At 31.9% G+C, this 19,463-nt stretch overlaps 2 protein-coding genes across 2 annotated transcripts; both read right to left on the minus strand.

The window, feature by feature from the left end:
- Positions 1-3,325: 3,325 nt before the first annotated feature.
- On the minus strand, positions 3,326-4,612 carry LOC112523012 (probable galacturonosyltransferase-like 9). Its single transcript, XM_025132429.1, has one exon. The coding sequence runs from the start codon at positions 4,554-4,556 to the stop codon at positions 3,420-3,422; it is 1,137 nt and encodes a 378-aa protein (XP_024988197.1). The 5' UTR covers positions 4,557-4,612; the 3' UTR covers positions 3,326-3,419.
- An 11,185-nt stretch (positions 4,613-15,797) lies between these two features.
- LOC112523245 lies at positions 15,798-19,139 on the minus strand. Its single transcript, XM_025132767.1, has 2 exons — positions 18,951-19,139; positions 15,798-16,044 (listed from the first exon to the last, which is right to left on the minus strand). The coding sequence occupies exons 1-2, from the start codon at positions 19,053-19,055 to the stop codon at positions 15,958-15,960; spliced, it is 192 nt and encodes a 63-aa protein (XP_024988535.1). The 5' UTR covers positions 19,056-19,139; the 3' UTR covers positions 15,798-15,957.
- Positions 19,140-19,463: the final 324 nt, after the last annotated feature.

Raw genomic sequence — 19,463 nt, forward strand, 5'->3', positions numbered from 1 at the left:
ATCATAACCACACCCACAAAAGAATTCAACCAACATTTATTATTTTCTATTGTAATTTACTCAAAATTAAAACAGTATGCATCGTACGTACAGTACAAGTTACGATATCAGTTAGACGGAGACGTTGACAAGCTAAACGCCGACCAAATGGTACATAAACTGTTTCAACCAGTATTTGGCATGCCTTGAATTTGTCACGTGAATCTTGTCATGTATGATGCAGTGTTGAGCAATACGCCTTGGTATCAGATACGAATAGTCGAATAGAGACAACTTCAGTTGTTAACTTATAAATAGTACAAACTTTATTATCTAATCTCAACCATTGATGTGTTTAATCGACGGACAAGATTGTTTGGACGTACGTGAAATTTGAAGAACATATGTGAACAAAGGTAAAGTTGTAAACTTCACAAATCCATTGTTTTAGGCAGTTACTCCACATAGAGGGGTACAGAAAGTCATTTGATCCAATTAAAACCGACTGATCCAATTAGAATCAACCCACCATAATCGGATATCCAATTGTTATTGGATCGGATCGGATCCAAATTTTCAACATCCCAATCGGATCCATCAGTTCTTGGATGGCCGTCCAACATCCAATCAGTAATAAATATATATAATTATTAACATTTTACAATATTGTTTTTTAGTTGATATTTATATACATTGTTTTTTAATAACTTAAGAAAATATATGAATAACTGGTCAAAATGGTGGATTAATTGGTTGAGTATTAGATCAGAAGATTGGAGGAATCCAATCCGATCCAATGGATAACCAACAAACATCCAATGGATGGAACCGATCCGACCCAATCATCAATTGGATTTGGATCGGATGTGATGTCCAATGTTAATCGGATTGGATCGGATCAGATCCACCTAAATCCATTGGATTTCAACCGATGAACTCCCCTAAGCTCCACATGTCTAAAAGTTCCTTATCACAGTTAAAGAATCATATCAATTCCGATTATACTTCCGCTATCTATTTGGGGAAACATGATCTTCATAGCCGAAAATCAATTTCCTTTTGAATAACATGGCTGATTTTGAAGGAAATGTTGACGGAAACATCTGAATACGAGGTAACCAAACACTGAACTATGTTCATAACGTAAACATATTCGAAACTTAAGTATGTTCATAAGTAAAATACGTCCATATTTAAAATGCACGAAAATTGATACTTCAAATTATATTCTCAACACAACTTTTTAGATGTAATAACATACATTTTACGAAAAATGTGCCAATTATTGAGCATTCCATCAGCTACATGATAAAAATCCTAATGAACATCATAAAATTTTGTTGCATATTCAATTGTCGAAACAAAATTAATGAAACCAAAAGACATGAAACTTTATCCATTTGTCTTTAATCACCTAATTTATATTCGTCATCAATATATTTAGATATTCTTTTTAATATGTTCCCGTATATCATTACGTCTAGTCTTAGAAAGGTCGGTCCACGCATTCAAAATCAAAAAACGGTCCTTTACGGGCCCTGGTAGTTTTCGATGTATATTTATCTCTAACGACGTACGCTATTTTAACCAAAAATCATAATTGATTTAGAAATTATAGAAAATGGGAAATTATCCTAAACTCGTGCATATTTCATTTTGTTTATTTTTTTGTAATTATTGACAGGTTGATTAGTCATTTTTATTGTGTAGAGTGTTAATCATGGATATTATCATGTTCATTATTTTAATTTTAAAGAAATACATGAAACATTTTCCCAATTTACTTGGTTTGGACTTTGTTTTTGGGTCCAAAAATGGCCAATACATATCTCTCTCAAAAACCTGACTGATTAGAGTGGTTGTGTTAACTGAAGAGGATCATGACAGTTAGGGTTTTCATGTCAGTAAATGTCCGTACTCAATCTATTATCGACTACACATATTATTTTCTATCCAACTGTTCGTTTCCTAAATGCAAGCGACTTACAATATGGTGATCAGGGTCTAAACAAACCCCTATTTTGCCGACTAAGTAATAGCAGAGGTGGAGTAACTTAACGATGATGGTTATATATTTTTCGTAAGTCAAGCTTCGTTTTCAACTATCCCTTTCAAATTAGTGGCTTAGAGAATGTATCGGTCGTTTTCAACTTTTTCAATTGATGGATCCAAGCACAAGATTCTCTGTCGACATAGACATTGTGGTGATAACAAAATGGGGTCGTTGTTTGGCTAGCGTTCATTCAAATATCTTTTATTTAGCTTACAAAAAGTCGTTGTCTTGGTTTTTATCGTTTTGTCGGTCGCCTTATTTACTTCTTTGTGTGATCTTTCAATATCAAATTTAAAATAATTTCGAAATTGCAACACGGTGAAAAGTCAAATAATTTTCTTAATTATATACAGGTTGGGTTCACATGAGATAAAACTGTTTTCGTGATGCATGATTTTTACACTTGAAACTTCACAACAAAATATTGTGAAGGTAAAAAACGAATATTCACAGCAAAAACAGTGTGAAAGTTACTTTCACAGTGTTTTGTTGTGATTGTGAAATTTCAATTGTAAAAATTGTGTCTCATGAAAACATTCTTGTTTCACATGATCTCAAGTCATTATATACATGATAACGTTCATAAATATAAGAACATACCACCTCCCTTACAATAATATATATATATATATATATAATTACAGAAATATAAAATTATTACATTTTTTTTTCTATTGAACATGTGACAAGTTTAATTTTAATAATAAAAAATAGACTTATTCCATCTTACAATTAAAAGGTAGAATGGAAAAGTAGTTATGTATCTTTAAGAAAAATTAAAACAAAAATATAAACATTATTTTTATACTTTTTCCTTCCTAAAATAAATTTTGATTTATCCTCGAGTAAATTATATGTAAGTACAACTTATTAAAGTTTCATTTTTTAATTCATGTAACTAAGTGCAAATAAACATAATCAAATAGAATAAACATCTCATTTTAAATATAAAAAATCTAAAATATAATTAGAATAATTATTAAGTTCTAACAAAATACTTAATTATCATCTTAAAGATTTTATTTGTTTAAAAGAAATTGAATTAAATAAATTACATAAAAATGAAAAAATTTTAATAGTTAATTTGATAATAATATTGATTAATTTTTTAATTTTATAATATCTTCATATTTATATTTCATTTAAAAATAAAAACACATTTTTTTTTCAAAACCCCACAAAATTGTATTTATTGTATTTTACTGTATTGCATGAATATTCTTATAGTATTTTAAAAGACGTAAAGTGCTATAAAAGAAATTAAATAAATTGAATAAAAAACAACCAATCAAATTAAAACAACCAATTTTCTATATATTTCTGTAACCATCTATCAAAATCTCTAAATCCAAAAAAGAAAATTAAAAAAAATGATTTTTCAATGAAATCAAATCAAATAATTCGAATATCCAAGAAAATTACTACTAAATGAAAAATCCAACGGCTGAGATTGATGACGATGATGATGATCTTCATTACTCTTGTACAGATCGTACGGCTTCCACAAATGATCCAACGGACACGGTCTCTTCTCATCATGCCTCACCCATGGCTTCCCTTTTCCACTCCAATGTAACAAACTCACCGGACCGGAATGCAGTGACCGGCAGCTGCCCTTCACATTATCCCCTCCAAGTCCATGTTGGTTCCACCGATGATCAATCGGTTCAATATTACCGGCGAACACCAGTAGAAACGGCGGCAACGAACCCAGCTCGTAAATCCTCTTTTTCCTCTGTAATTCCATCCATTTTTCAATTTTCCGGCGATAATTTCCGGCCCGCCATTTTCGCATATCCATCACCATCACGCCGGTGTTGAAATAACAGGGTTTTTTAGACCCGAATGCCCTGGACATAACCGGGTCGGACCAGAAGTTGTCGGTGAAATAGTTGGTGAAGTTTGCGTGACAGTATTCCGGAGCTCCGATAACCCGGTTGTTTTGTAGGGTTATGTTCCATAGCTTCTGAATGTCGTCGACTAAAACGACGTCGGTGTCAAGGTAGATGACCCGGTTAACATTCGGGTCAAGTATATCGCCCAAATAGTTTCGGGCGTAATTCAACGGGTTCTCGAGCGCCAAGCGGATCGATGACGATATCAGATTTATGACCGAGTCTTCCCGGAAAATGTAGACCTTAAAGTTGAGCGACGGGAAGGTGTTTCGAACGAGTCGGGTCAAGACTCGTGGACTCGCTGGGTCGAACTCGGCGGCGATAAAATGGAAGAAGATGTTTTCCGGGCAGGTGGCGTGGCGGAGGACGGAGTGTACGGCGGCGATTGATCCACGGAGATACTCTGAGTCGAGTGTCATTGCGACGTGGATGATTTCCGGCCAACAGTCAACGCCGTTGCGATACTCCGGCGCCTCCGTGAACCCGAAGAAATCATCGGAGATGATTTCGCCATTCGTGGGAAACGAACGAATCCCGAGGCAGAGCAACGGGATGGATAAGAAGAGAAGAACAACCACAACGGCATCAATTGACGACGACGATCGCCGGCAAAACCGAAAATCAACCATCTCCGGTAATGCCTTGAAGCTTTGTTTCTGTTATCGTCAGTAAATCATATCTGCTAAGAAATTGATGGAGAACGAAAAGATTAGTCAAACACCCACTGTGTGTGTGTGTGTGTGTTTTGGTGATAGATATATCACATATATATATGACTAAACTCCAATTTTGGTCCTTGACATTTAGTGAAAACTTTAAAAATGGGACCTTAACTTTGAAAAGTCTATAAATTATCCTTATGGTTTGCATTTTACTTTGAAAATGATCCCTAATCACTAACTCCGTTAAAAATGTATGTTAGAGTTGTTTGCATTTTCCACTGTTTTTTATCTATCTCTTGTCTTTTTATATGTAATACATAAATAATATAATATAATAAATTTTTTAATTCTTTCAAAATTAAGCTTTGTCAAGATATGTAATAATATATGCATAGGATTGGGTTTCGCTAAGAAGAGAATTTACTGTGAGCAGGATCAGAAGAGATCTTTACTTTTAGATTAATTCTAATTGAATGTCAACACTCAACACTATAGAAGTGCACTGAGAAGTATCAGATCAATTCTCTTCTAAAACGCAATTCATTAGTGGACATGAAATTAAAAGTGATCAAAAGTTCAAATCTCTTATTACGCTTCTCACTTTAACTCTTAATCTTAAACAATATTTTACCTAATAGTATATGTGTATATATAATACTATAATGGTACTCGCACAATGTAGCAAGATACATCTCATTTTTAATGTTTCGTTTTATATTTTGGGTCTATCGATGTTATAATGCGATTTTATGTGGTTTTGAGAAAAATAAAATGTTTGTATTTTTGAATGAAATATAAATTTGAAGATATTATAAAATTTTGAAAAAAGCGATATTAGTATCAAATTAACTATCTAAAATAGTTAATTTGATTTTTTTATTGTAATTTAATTGAAGTTTAAAAACGAATTAATTTATTTTTGATTTAATAAAATAAAATTTTAAGATAATAATTAAGTATTATGTTGGAATTCAATAATTATCCTAATTATATTTAGATATTTTATAATTAAAATATGATGTTTATCCTCTAAGATTATGTTTATCTGCAATTAGTTACATGAATTCAAATATGAAGCTTTAATAAGTTGTACTTACGCATAATTTACTTATAGTTTTGAATTTTAAGTAATATGCATTAATAAACAGTATTTTCTGTATAAAAAATAGTTTTTAAAAGTTTTAGTCAAATGCTTTATAAGATAGTATAGATATAGATTGAAGATATAATATAAAGTAACATATTTGGTTATTTTCATTAGAAAGAGATAAAAACACATAATCAATAGATAAGAACAAAGTAGAAAGACAAATAGATAAATAAAAAGACTGAAATGCCCCTCATTTTAACAGACATTTTTAATGAAGTCAATGGTCAGGGATCGTTTTCAGAGCAAAATGTAAACTATAAGGATGATTTATGGACTAATCAAAGTTCAAGTCCCACTTTCAAACTTTTCCTTAAACCTCAAGGACTAAAATTGAAGTTTCCGCTATATATCGTGGAGGGTGTATGTATAGCTCGCTTTGTTTTTCTCTCTGAGTTATTCGGGTGGGGAAAACCGCCGTGGCAAGAAAAGATGATACGGTGGGAGCTGCGAAAGATCACGCGATTCGAGGGCGCGTGAGGATGAGAGTGTAAGTGGGTAGGATACGCGCTAGTTAGGTAGGTGTGTTAAGTAATTAAAATAAAAAATAATAATATTGGAAAAATTATAGTTGGTAGTTATAATGATTTTGATAACTTTTCATATCATTTACCATTAAATAATAATAATAATAATAATAAAATATATTTTGTTGGGTGTTCGGTTTTTGGTATCTTGTAAACTAACCGGTCGTTGATAAGTTAACTGATAAATAAATTATGTTTAACAAAACTAGCTGATAAAAAGGTAAAATAATTAAAAAAGACATTTTAAAAAATTAAATGATTATAATATTTTAAAATATAATTAAAACAAATTCTCTAATTTATACTATATTATAAAGCATTTGGCAAAAACTCTTAAAAACCATATTTTATGAATGAAGTATTGTTTATTGATGCATATTACTTAAAATTCAAGATTACAAATAATTTTGCGTAAGTACAACTTATTAAAGCTTCATGTTTAAATTTGTGTAACTAAACGTAGATAAAAAAAATCAAATACAGAATAAACATCCATTTTAAATATATAAAATCTAAAATATAATTAAGATAATCACTGAGTTGTAACAGAATGTTTAATTATTATCTTTATAAGAAATTATATTATTAAACCAAAAGTAAATTGCATTGTTATTAAATCTAAAGTAAATTATAATAAAAAATTGAATTAAAGAAATTAAATAAAAAATGAGAACTATTAAATAGTTAATTTGATACTAATATCGATTTATTTTAATCAAATTTTTATGATATCGTCAAATTTATATTTCATTCAAAAATGAAAACATTATCGTTTTCTCAAAACCACATAAAATCAAATTATATCAATAGATCCAAAGGATAAAAACTAAACATTAAAATCAAAATGTATTTCGCTGTGCAAATACCCTTCTAGTAATATAATATATTAACTACAAACAAGATGGTAAAAAAAATTAAAAAATATTATATATTGATTAAAAGAATTTCAAATTGATTATTATATGTATTATAATATTTGGATTTGTATAAATTTTGAAACAAATTATTATTTATGATTTTAAATAACTATTATATATACTATGAATAAAAATAAAAATGGTCTACTTCATATATCCTAATTAATCAATAATTTTTCAAAATATATATTTAATAATTAATTTAAATATTTTATTCAAACTATTTAACATATTTTTATCATCTACGAAAGAAAATATGTATAAATTAAATTATTATATTACATAAATATTGTTAAAATTGATATATTTATATTTTATAACTAAATATATTAAATAATAATTAAAAATTTTGATCGGGGAAAGGGGGGGGGTATTTTGGTTGATATCGATAACTATTTTTGAATAATATGAGAAATGGTAAAATCCAGCTGTAACACATAACGTTGGCATACGTGTATAAAAGTGTACTTTTTTCTTAAACCACAAAGATGATGTTTAATTTGTTTGAGCTTGACTTCAAAGATTAAAAGTATTAGGAGGTCCCAAGTTAAAATTCAAGAAGAAATAAAAATCCTTTTATAGCCATGGAGGTTCAAATGCGATGACTCCGGACTATCCGCAAAACAAATGATCGTCCTGAAATTAATCGGTTCACATAACGGGTTAAATATCTAGGTTAATAAAAAAAATTACTTTTTTCGGTTAATATAAAAAACATGCTTAAATTTGGTATTGTCAGCGGTGTGGTGCAGGACTGTTTCGGTGGGGCTCTCACTGCCACATGCCACGTGCCCCACCACCTCCCCTCCTGTGTTTTCCAACACCACATCTGTGGTACCTCTCCACTTAGGGGAACACCATTAAATTAGGTGTACCTTCTCCTACCATATTCTTTTTTTCTTTCTCCAATTTGGTTAATAGTTAAATACCATCTTAAATTGTGGATTAATTTTTTTTTATTTTTTTAACGAAAAAAATAAATAAATATATTAAAAGGACAAAACCAATTATAGAAAGGAAAAAAATAAGTTATTTGAAAAAATAACGTATTTTAATTTGATTTTTATTTTACATAATGTATTTTCAAAACTTTTATTTTGCATAACGTATTTTTAAAATTTTTATTTTGGTATTTAAAATGTACAGTTTTAAATATTTAAGTATCCGGATAACCAGTTGAAGATTATTTTTTGAATAAAAAGTGACTAATTTTAGATTAAAAAAAATCATATCACTAACCACGTCAGCAAATAATACTGAGTTGGATATCACATCACTCGTCATATCAGCATGATAACCAGTTACTCGGATACTTGAATGTTTAAAATTTTACATCTTAGTTACCAAAATAGAAGTTTGACTATAAGAAACAAATATACGAATTTTTGTTCAACGGTGACACCATTGGACTAAGAAAAAATGACACTAACATGATTCGAACATGGGTCTTGGGTGGAATAAAAACCTTGCAAATCAACTCTACCAAATAAAACTTGTTCTCATTTTAGTTTCAAAATGCATACGGTGACACACAATAAATTAATACGGTTGCACTTTTCACAAATCTAATTTTTTTTACCATTCGACGGAAGAATAATACGGTGGCACGTGCCACCATATGCACCACTATAGGTCCGTTACTGATTTGGACATAAGAGCATCTTCAACAACTATGTTATTTAATTTTTTTTTTAAAGATTTTAGAAAAGTTATTTTAACAGTTATGCTATTTAGAAGTTTTTAAGAACTTGGAAAAGTTTGCTTCAACAATTATACTAAAGTTCTATAAAATAGAGAGAGAGAAAAAAATGACGAAATTTCCAAAATTAGAAGAAAAAAAAATGCAACATATCTGTTGGATATACTCTAAAAAGCTCATAAATGACGTGATTGCGTCAATTTCTCGTATCAAACTATGCTTGACATTTTTGTGCAGCTCCGTTTGCCTTTTCTTTAATAGCTATTTTAAGCATTTCAACTTTGACCCGACATCTTAAATTTACAAAAATGCCGACAAGTCAACTTCGTAAGTTTTATAAAGTGACATATTAGCACATCATACTTGAAAAACTATTTTTACAGTATAACGGGTTTTTTTTTATAGTTATGATAATCATGAATGCTGATCCAACTATGTAAATGGAGTTCCTGTAAAATTGTTTATATGATTCTGACAAAAAATTTTTTTGACCAATACATACAGTTATTGAAGAGTTGACAACAGTTAGCGAGATTGAATAAGAAACCTGATGGTTGATGATACCCCATATTTTAGCGATGGACCATTAGGCTAACATCAGATACAATGATTACCTGTTTTTACAGTTTTCAGATACGTGTCGTGTTTTATGATTTCAAGAATTACAAATTTTTTTAAAACGTTAAAATGATAGATAGATTAAAACAATGATTTTTGTCCTTGCAGTTTTGCAATTACAAGATGACCATCATGGTTTGCAAAAATGTCCAGATTTGTCCCCTCCCTCTAATGGCCGTTAAAAATTTCATTAAGGGTATTTTCGTCCTCTTAACGATTTTTTGTCTTTTATCTAACCAAAAACCACGTAGACCAAAATAATAAAAACCGATTTTGATAAGTTAAAGAACAAAAAGAAAATCAATAAAATGACGAAAATACCACACAGAGAATTTTTTTTAACAGTTATTAGAGGGAGAGACCAAATTCAGACATTTTTACAAATTACGATGACCATCGTCTAATTTTTAATCTGTAAAGATGAAAATGTTACGTCCAACAAACTACAAGGACCAAATTTGTAGTTTACTCTTTCATATGTTATCTAAAACGGACAAAATGAAAATTTAGAAAGAAATAAAATAAATAACGTGTTGAAATCAATTGATTACAAAAAGTTATTATTAAAAATTAAAAGTTATATTAATAAAAATATTAATTGATATTAAAAATTCTTAGCAGGTGAATTTAAGTCGATGCGTTAATTTATTACCTAACATGTTTATTTTGATACATTTGTAAATAATAACTACTACACACGATTTATAATGATTATTGAAAACAACAATAATAAATACATACTGTATAAACTATTATATATATATATATATATATATATATATATATATTGGGTTGGGTTCCGTTCACGTGAGACCAACATGTATTTGTGAGACCACTGAGATCATTTTTTTACACTTGAAACTTCACAGCAAAACGTTGTAAAGGTAAAATAAAGCCGAACCTTCATAGCAAAAACATTGTGAATCATTTACAACGTTTTGCTATGAAGTTTCAAGTGTAAAAAAGTGGTATCTCGAGATACCAAATCTCTCTCTCTCTCTCTATATATATATATGTATGTATATATATATATATATATATATACACACACATACATGTAATTCATAAAAATGTAAAAAAGTGGTCTCTTGGGCCAAAGGCTGTACTGACTGAAAAAAAATGCATAGTTACAAAATTCAAACCAACCTATTGAATTGACTCGCTAAGGCGGAATCACTAACTAAGACTAATCTAATATGAATTAAATCAGAACCGTACACGGGATTTTCACCTTATACGGCTCATAAACATTCAAACAATTCAATAGATTGGTATAAATTTTGTAAAGATGCAACCTTTTGGGTTAGTATAGCATCTTTGGTTATTTACTAAAATCGCCCTTTTGGATATATAATATATATATGGTTGAATTATGGAGAGAAAGGAAGTTATGGTGAGAAACTTAAGAAGAGATCTCTACCATTAGATCAATTATGATTAAATGTCAACACTAATGAAATGCACCGAGATGCATAGATCAATTCCCTTCTAAAGATTAATTCATGAATGTACATGATATTAAAATGATTAAAAGTTCAAATATTTTCTTACCTTTTTTTTTTTTTGAAGTATATAATATTTATATACAATAAAATAGAACAAATAAACTCACACACTCTTTTTATATTTGATAAGGTTTAAACTCATGACCTACTAAAAAGTCAAAGACTCACATACTATTAGGACAAAGGACAAACGTGATTTTTCTTACCATTTTAACTCCTTTTATAATGATGGCAATTATGAGGATTATTTAGAGCGTGAATGGTGCACACATGCATAGGATCCTCTTTGAATGAATCCAGAAAAGGTTCTGAAAAAGACAGTTGTACGTTTAATGCTGCACAAAGTACAACACCTTCATTTAATATTTTACATATATAAAATCAATATATAATAATAATAATATAATATTTAATAAAAAAAATTAATTAAAATAATCATTTCTCTCCTATATTTCAAAAAATGTCACTACATTTGCAATTACCATACCAACTCATCAACTTACGAAGTGGTTAAAGTGAAGAGAAAGTTTCCAAACCACATCTGCAAATGCAAAGACCAAATCTGTAAATTAGTTCCGACATTTTTCGTAAGTGGCAGAAGGGTCACTTGCGGACCTTTATCTAATTTACATACTTGGTCTCTGCACTTTCGGACCTGGTTTAATTTTTTTTTTTTTTTTTTTGCATTTGAATCCTCTGCAAATTGAGGTATCATTTGCGGAGATAGATATATTTTTGAAATTTGAAAGAAAAATAGCTAATAGATGAATCCAAAGCCTGAAAATTACTATTTCTATTAATTTTCCTTGACAAAATAATCACGCAGATAAAAACTGAAGATTTATGGCGGTTCTTATAAACCAGTTTTTATCCATTTAAAGGAGACGTCTGTAATAAACTCAAAAAATAACCTAACTTATGTTTGTCGAACATTATCTAAGTCGGTGGTGTTGTGACATCCAAAATTGTAACAAAAAAAAGGGGAATAGAATATGATTCTTCTTTTCAAAAACTTTTTCCAATTTGAATGATTCTTTATTCAATCATATCTCAATTTTTCACAAACTGAACTAAATTGAGTTTATATGACATGCATATGTAACTGAATTTTTGAAGTATATAATATTTATATACGACAAATGCAACAAATAAACTCACACATCTTTCTCACATTTGGTGAGGTTTGAACCTCTGACCTCCTAGATTGTTCGATCTTATTGTAGATGTTCATATTAGAATTATATTTTTTTTACTTGAATCCACAGGTGGGTCAAAATAGGACACAGTGGCACAGGACCCATTTCATGGTTCCATCATAAAGAGAAAAAAAAATACATTTATGAAGGGCGTCAGTATATTGTTTTGTTGGTTGCCATCATATAGTTTTTTAAGCTAAAATATCAGTACAAGATTTTATTGGCGGAGATGGTAACTGTTGTTACCTTTGTACAAAAGAATTGGGTTAAACCACAAGGGTGGTGCCTGATTGGTTTGAGTTTGACTCCAAAGGTCAAAAGTAACAGGAGGTCCCAGGTTTAAATTTAAGAAGAAATAAAAATCCAGTAAATACTTGTGTAGGGTCCATTTACCAAACACTTATCCAGTAAATACTTACTATTAAATTCAATATTATTAATTACTTACCGGGTAAGATTTTAGTCGACAAAAATGACTTTCTATGCAACAATTTACCCGGTAAGAGCTGACCGTGGTAAGAGTCGTTGCCCTCATTTACCAGGTAAGACTCTCAGTCTTTGTCTCGTTTTGATTTTTGGTATTTACCATATTCATCCGGTAAGATAATATAACTTAGTAAGTGGTTACCCATATAACTGTATAAGCATTTGATAACTGAGTTTTTGGAATTGGTTTTCATGATTCGAGTTTGAACAAAATGACGTCGGAAAAGAGGAAGGTGTGGAAGAAGACGAAGGAAACAAATGCTTAAATTTGGGGTTTTATTATACGAGAGCAGGGTAGGGATGGGAAGAAGAATCACGTGTTGGGGTTTTTTCTAAAAATAAAATAAAATAAAATAATATAAGTTAAAGGTGATAAGACTGAATTGCCCTTCATTTGACAGACTTTTTTAACGTCATTATCTTGAAGGACGAAAAAGGAAACAAAATAAAAACCATAAGGATCAAAAAAGCAATTTCTAAAGATCATGGATGAAAATAGCTATAAATTCGTAGTTACTCTTTGTATTAGTATTATAAAATTTTTGTTTAGATGTTTTTAATTATTAAATTGAATCATTACTTAAAAAAAATTTGTCCCCTCTGCTTCAATATCTCATTACTTTGCCTAGTTTGGGATCTCTTCCCATTTCTATATATCTATCTATCTATATATAGAGAGAGAGTGTGTGAGTGAAGCGATCAAATGCAGACCATTTAATTTGTATAAACCGTACAAACCATTTTCATTCGTCGATTTAATTGTTTAATCATATGAATTTTTTTTCTTCATAAAATTGTTTAATTTTATGAATTTTTTTATATAATACCCTTTTTTGATGAACTTGTTGCATGTATGGTTAAGAGAGAAAGAGAATCATGTTCAAAGAAAAACCACAAAAAATGAAAAATGAGAAACACCATGGTCTATGTTCATCTAGATAGTATGCATATATGCATACAATTAATTTGCAAGCAATTTGTCCGATATACACATGTGCATAAAAACCAAGAAACAACTTCAATTACTTTGTATGCACATGTGCATACCGTCTAGATGAATGATTACAAGAGTGTTCCTCAATTTTTCATTTTTTAAGGCTTTTCTCTAAACCTCCATCTCTCACTCTCTCTCTCTCTCTCTATATATTAATCTATGAATATAACTACATTTTATAACTTAAAGAATGGAAAGTAAAGTTTTCGTAAAAACATCCATTGTGGAGTTTTATTGGCAAGAGAAAAATACGGCACGTAAGGTTTTTGTTAAGGTCTTTGTTGAAGTTTTTATAACCACCTTCGTTGTGGGATAAAAGTTATTGTCTAATCAGAGATTCTTATAAGAACCCACGTAGTTAAACAAGAAGCATTCTTACCCATATTCCTGCTTGTAAAATTTCAAGCAAAATATTCAATATATTTCATAAATAGGTAAAAGACTTACCACATCAACATTGGTTTTTGATCGAGATGATAGGTCCATTTTTCCTCCACTCGTTAAACAGTGCCGATTCGATCAACTTGGATCATCCGAAGCAGTTCATCTTCGAATCAAACCCAACCTTCAACTCGTATCAGCATTCGAAAGTTGTTCATTTTGAAGATTGAAACTTCTCATCAGAGATTGCAGTAGTTCCCAACCTATTATCTATACGATGTCAAGTAAAACTTGAAATAAATTTACAGGAGTTAAGAGCAACTATAAGAAGTTCAAAAACTCGTTGCTTTATTCCTTTAGGGTGTGTTTGATACACAGATGGATGCTAGTAGAATAAACAGGTGAAAGAGCTCTGGAAGGATTTATGGTTCTAATTTGACGTTGGTAATTTAGGGATTGTTTCTTAGCAACTTAGGGGCTGTTTGTTTGGCTCTTAATGTCACCATTAAGAGCCAACCTCTGAATCGGTCAGAGGTAAAATGTGTTTGGCAAAAAAAAAAGCCCTCTGAATCGTTACACAKACCTSTTAACCATTTTGAGGGTGGGGGGCTACTCAACCATTCAGATTACCATTTCTTCCATCAATACCCTTCCACACCCACCAAGCAGCCGTGCCCATTCAGATCTCCCCCTGGTCGCTCCCTTTCTTCTTCCCCCTTCCATTCCCGATCGCTGCACAGCCCATCCTCTTTGGGATACCATCAACCGCTTCTTCAATCACCTCGTCGGTGGACGGATAAATGACAGGAGAACGGCCTCCGTAACCTCCTTGGTGATACATCGAGTCGGACTACTTCTGGCTAGGAGTGAAGGATCTGTAACCTCGTCGTGATACATCGAGGAATGAGCTGCTTGTAAGACGATGACGACGAGGATGACGAAAAAGGACTCGACGGCTTGCGATGGTGGAGAGAGGGAGAGAGAGAGACTGTATGTGTGCTCCTTCTTCTTCAAGGTGAGAATTGCAAAGGGCAGAGAGAGACAAATCCCTAAAACGATTGAAGATGATGAGTGGGAGGGACTGTGGGAGCCTGAGAGGGATGCAATGAGAACGACGGAAGGATTTTCTTTTAATTTGAATTTCAAAGGGTTAAATCATTCATAGGGTTAAAATGGTAATTTTACTGCCATTCAGATAACAGTTACCAAACAACATTATTTCATTCAGCACTCAACCATTCTGACCCTCTTAACCATTCTAACCTCTTAACTATTATGCACTAAATCATTCAGCAACTGCCAAACAGCCCCTTAATGAGCTTAATGAAACTCACAACTTATTCAAGTCAGACATACATGATCATTTTGTAGTGGTTTAATAATATATAAATTAGCTTATTGAGTAAGCTTTTAGGAGGGAGCTTTATGTAGAAAGCCAAGTTCTTTTCAAACTTGTCTATCCAAATTAAAAACCACACTCCTTCCATCTATGAAAAAACTTTCCCAAACAAAACCTTCTTAATACAGATAGATTTATCTATACATGCCTTAATAGAAAACCAACCACACAAACCTTTGGTAATTTACCAATCTTGTCTCATCTTTCTGATTTTGTTTCACCTACTTTGGTTTTTGTACTGGCCTATCCCCTCTGTCTTGCATACCAAACGCATCCTTCATAAATTGCATCAGGAGTTGCTAGGGCAACAAGGTATAAGTTGTTGCGGACACAAGGTAGTTACTTAAGAAGACAAACTTATTCAGCAATAATCATCGGTATCTGCTTAATACATTAAGTATGTTCATTATCAAAACTCCGGCAAATCAAACAGCCATTTGAGGGAAAAGCATAAAAAGTATTGCAGACGATGGGAAATCGAACGAAGAATTGGGAAAATTCAAGCAAGAGGGTCTCTTTCTTTGTTTTCTTGTATAAGTTGTTCCCTCACTCTCCTGATCTCTGCTTCCTTCTCCATTCTTTCTTGCTGCATATAACTAACCCGTACTTTAGTGGGTCACACGAAATAAAAGCTATCTCGTTCTATCATCACATGTATAAAATGGGTGTTGCTGTATGCACCCCTATTTATGTCAGAATCAGATCAAATCATATATTGAAAATGTAAAAAGTAAGTCTTGATTATGACGTGTGTTAGGAGGAAATTAGAGTACAAGGAAAGGGGGGGTGCATTTAGCATTCCCCGTTGGGTGATGATATATGCACCCTTTAATGTCAGAATCAGAACAAATCATGCATTGAGAATGTAAAAAAGCAAGTCTTGATTATGAAGTGTGTGAGGAGGAAATTAGTTGATAATGGTGCATTTAACAATAAGTATCCAGAAAGGCAAATGTTTTAGAAAAGTGTAATTGTTACACTTTTAATGGCAGTTCTACCTTTAATAATGAGAGACATTGAAACATCTCAGACCAACTGTACCGGATATTGTCCGCTTTGTCCACACTTGGACTCATGGTTTTAAAACCCGTGTGATAGAGGAGGTATTCGATCACTTATAAGGCAACCTTTATTCCCCTCCTAGGAGCCTAGCGCACACCAGTCAGGTTCCCGGCTTTTGATACCATCTGTAATACCCCAAGCCAACCATACAAGATATTGTTTGCTTTATCCATATCTGGACTCCCGGTTTTAAAAATCATTTGACAAAGGAGGTCTCCAGTCCCTTATATAAGGCAACCTTCGTTCCCCACCCAAAACCGATGGGTGTGGGACCTTACAGTGATTAAATTCTCCATCTCATAATTAATGGTAGAATGGAAAAATATGCACCTGTTTTTTAAAGTGGATACTTATTTTGGGACAAACTAAAATAGAAATGTCACTTATTTTGGCACAAATTAAAATAGAAATGTGGACACTTATTCTGGGAGAAACTAAAATAGAAATGTGGACATTTCTTTTGGGACGGAGGGAGTAATACATTTGCACTTTGAAGTGAACTTATGGTCTAACAATTCTTAGACTGACCTTTTTATCCACTAGTAATTGTCATCAATCTTAATGTAGGTATACAGAAGTTCCTCTATAGTTGAAAGAATTCACTATCTTGACTTGTGAAAAATAGATCCCTTTTGAGATCATAACTCAAAATGCATTATTTTTCAAGAAAGTGTCATCTTTTTCAACTGTCAAACCAGAAAATGCAGAATTAAAGCCTAGAAAATAAGAACCCAGCCAGCCTTCTGGTGCATAACTTGCTCTAGCCAGACAAGTTGTACTCATGGTACAAATAACATTTGTAGCAAATAAACTTCAGTAATACAAATATTTGGTTAAAACAGATGTATCGTACCTATTTGTTGGCATGGTAAAAGGAAAACCAAACACATTGTTTCAAAGAATGACTAAACAGCCTTCTGTTTTGTACAACCATTTTAATCAATAAGTTCACATTCACTAGGGATATATGATTCACATTTCATAAACTCAAAATCATTTCCATGCCAAATTTTCTCAAAAGCCAGAAAAAGGTGAATAAATGACAAGTTCCTTGCACTCTGACCACCATTTGATACACACACACATATATATAGAGAGAGAGGGAGCCAGGCAGGATCATGCGAGAAGTTGATCAATTTGCTAGAAGATGAGAGGTTTCAAGATCACACATGATTACATGTGATACAAACACGCAATCATATATGATGCAACACGTCAAAAAGGGAAGAAGACGACTTGGTGAACATGACCAAAGGTCGTGGGAAACATCACCCGCTATATGCCGGTCAATGCAACATGTGTTGTATCATATATATTACGTGTTCGTATGATTGTATTACATGTAATCAAGTGTGAACTTGGAACTTCTCACATTCGCGAATTGACCTCCTTCTCATTTGAACCTTATATAAGGTTCCTAGTCTTGGACACATATATAGAGGGAGGTTCAGGGAAATCCCCCCAAAAGAATGAAAAACTGAAGACCACCCTGGTGATCATTCATCTGAACACACACACACACACACACACACACATATATATATATATATATAGAGAGAGAGAGAGAGTTAAAAACACCCCAAAAAATGAAAAACTGAGGAACGCCCTAGTGACCATTCATATGAACGGTATGCAAATGTGCATACAAGTAATTGAAGTTGTTTCTTGGTTTTTACGCATGTGTGCATACCAGACAAATTGCTTACAAATTACTTGTATGCACACGTGTATACCGTCCAGATTACCAGGGTGTTCCTCAGTTTTTCATGTTTTGCGGTTTTACCCCGAACCTAACCATATATATATATATATATATATATGATCATAGAGATCTTGTAACGCCAAATAAGAGTCCTCTACTTTTAAGAGAAACAAACCAAAAGCACTCTAATCTATTAGTTTGAACACTAGATACCAAAAAATGGTTAAATATCATCACCTGAAGCTATTCAGTAGTACAAATTCATTAACATATTGTTTGCAAGTACTAATTTCTAAGTTTCAGGTTAAAAATAGGAGGCAAATTAGTAAACATTTTGAACTGATTTTGCTCCCATCAGGATCCAATCCATTTAAGGGACCAGCAAAGACGAAAATTTTCAACGACTTATTTAATTAGCCCTGATTCCAGTTCTTAATCCAAAATCCAAACCTCCGAGCTCCAGCAGTTTGGTATTATTGATGTTCAGCAATTAGATAAACGCTTCAACTAAGCCGAAATTTATGAAAAGGTTATTAATTAACATACAATTTTAAAAATCACCTACTACGACATAATCTGAACCATAATTTTGAAAATCACACAAGTACATTTAGAAGCAAGCATCGAAGAAGCACGATCAAAATCAAACCACATAACCACATAGCTAGATATGTTCGTATATGTATAAATACAGATATATATACAGAAAGATAGAGAGATTATGAGACCTTCTCGTCCTGGTGAAGAGCAATCCAGACATGAACTTTATCCATTGATTGCCAGAATACGAAAGCACCAAGAGACATCCCGAAAAACGTCGTCATGTTCACCATCTCTGCGTCACTCTTGAGTCTTGATCTTCTTGACGTTTCTTCGTCTTCGATCAGATCGATTTATCCCCAAATTTCAATAGCCAAAAACAACCCGAAAGGCAAAACACGACATTGTTTAGTGAAACAGGACTATTTTGCTTTTTAGACCCTGTACTTTGCTACCATTCTATTATGGCCCCTTAGGAATATTTAAAAATGTAAATTACATGAAAAATTAACGTACCGCTAGACCAAAGACTCACATACCGCTAGACCAAAGGCCTTTTGGTAGTTTTTTTTTCTTATGGTGGATAACATACATTTTAAAACTCTCATTTTGATATATAAGATGTGAAATTTGAAACTTTTAAGTACCAAAATGAAAGTTTTAAAAGTACATTACTCAAAATATGAATGAAACTAAAGTAC

Source organism: Cynara cardunculus (genome assembly GCF_001531365.2).
Source record: "Cynara cardunculus var. scolymus isolate 2C chromosome LG 12, CcrdV1, whole genome shotgun sequence".
Classification (NCBI taxonomy): domain Eukaryota; kingdom Viridiplantae; phylum Streptophyta; class Magnoliopsida; order Asterales; family Asteraceae; genus Cynara; species Cynara cardunculus.

Excerpts from the sequence above, each read along its gene's own strand:
- LOC112523012 (XM_025132429.1), bottom strand. The coding sequence starts at position 4,556 with ATGGTTGATTTTCGGTTTTGCCGGCGATCGTCGTCGTCAATTGATGCC.
- LOC112523245 (XM_025132767.1), bottom strand. The coding sequence starts at position 19,055 with ATGGTGAACATGACGACGTTTTTCGGGATGTCTCTTGGTGCTTTCGTA. Across the intron at positions 16,045-18,950 it reads CTCTTCACCAGGACGAGAAG|CAAGAAAGAATGGAGAAGGA; the intron begins GTCTCATAATCT and ends AGTTATATGCAG.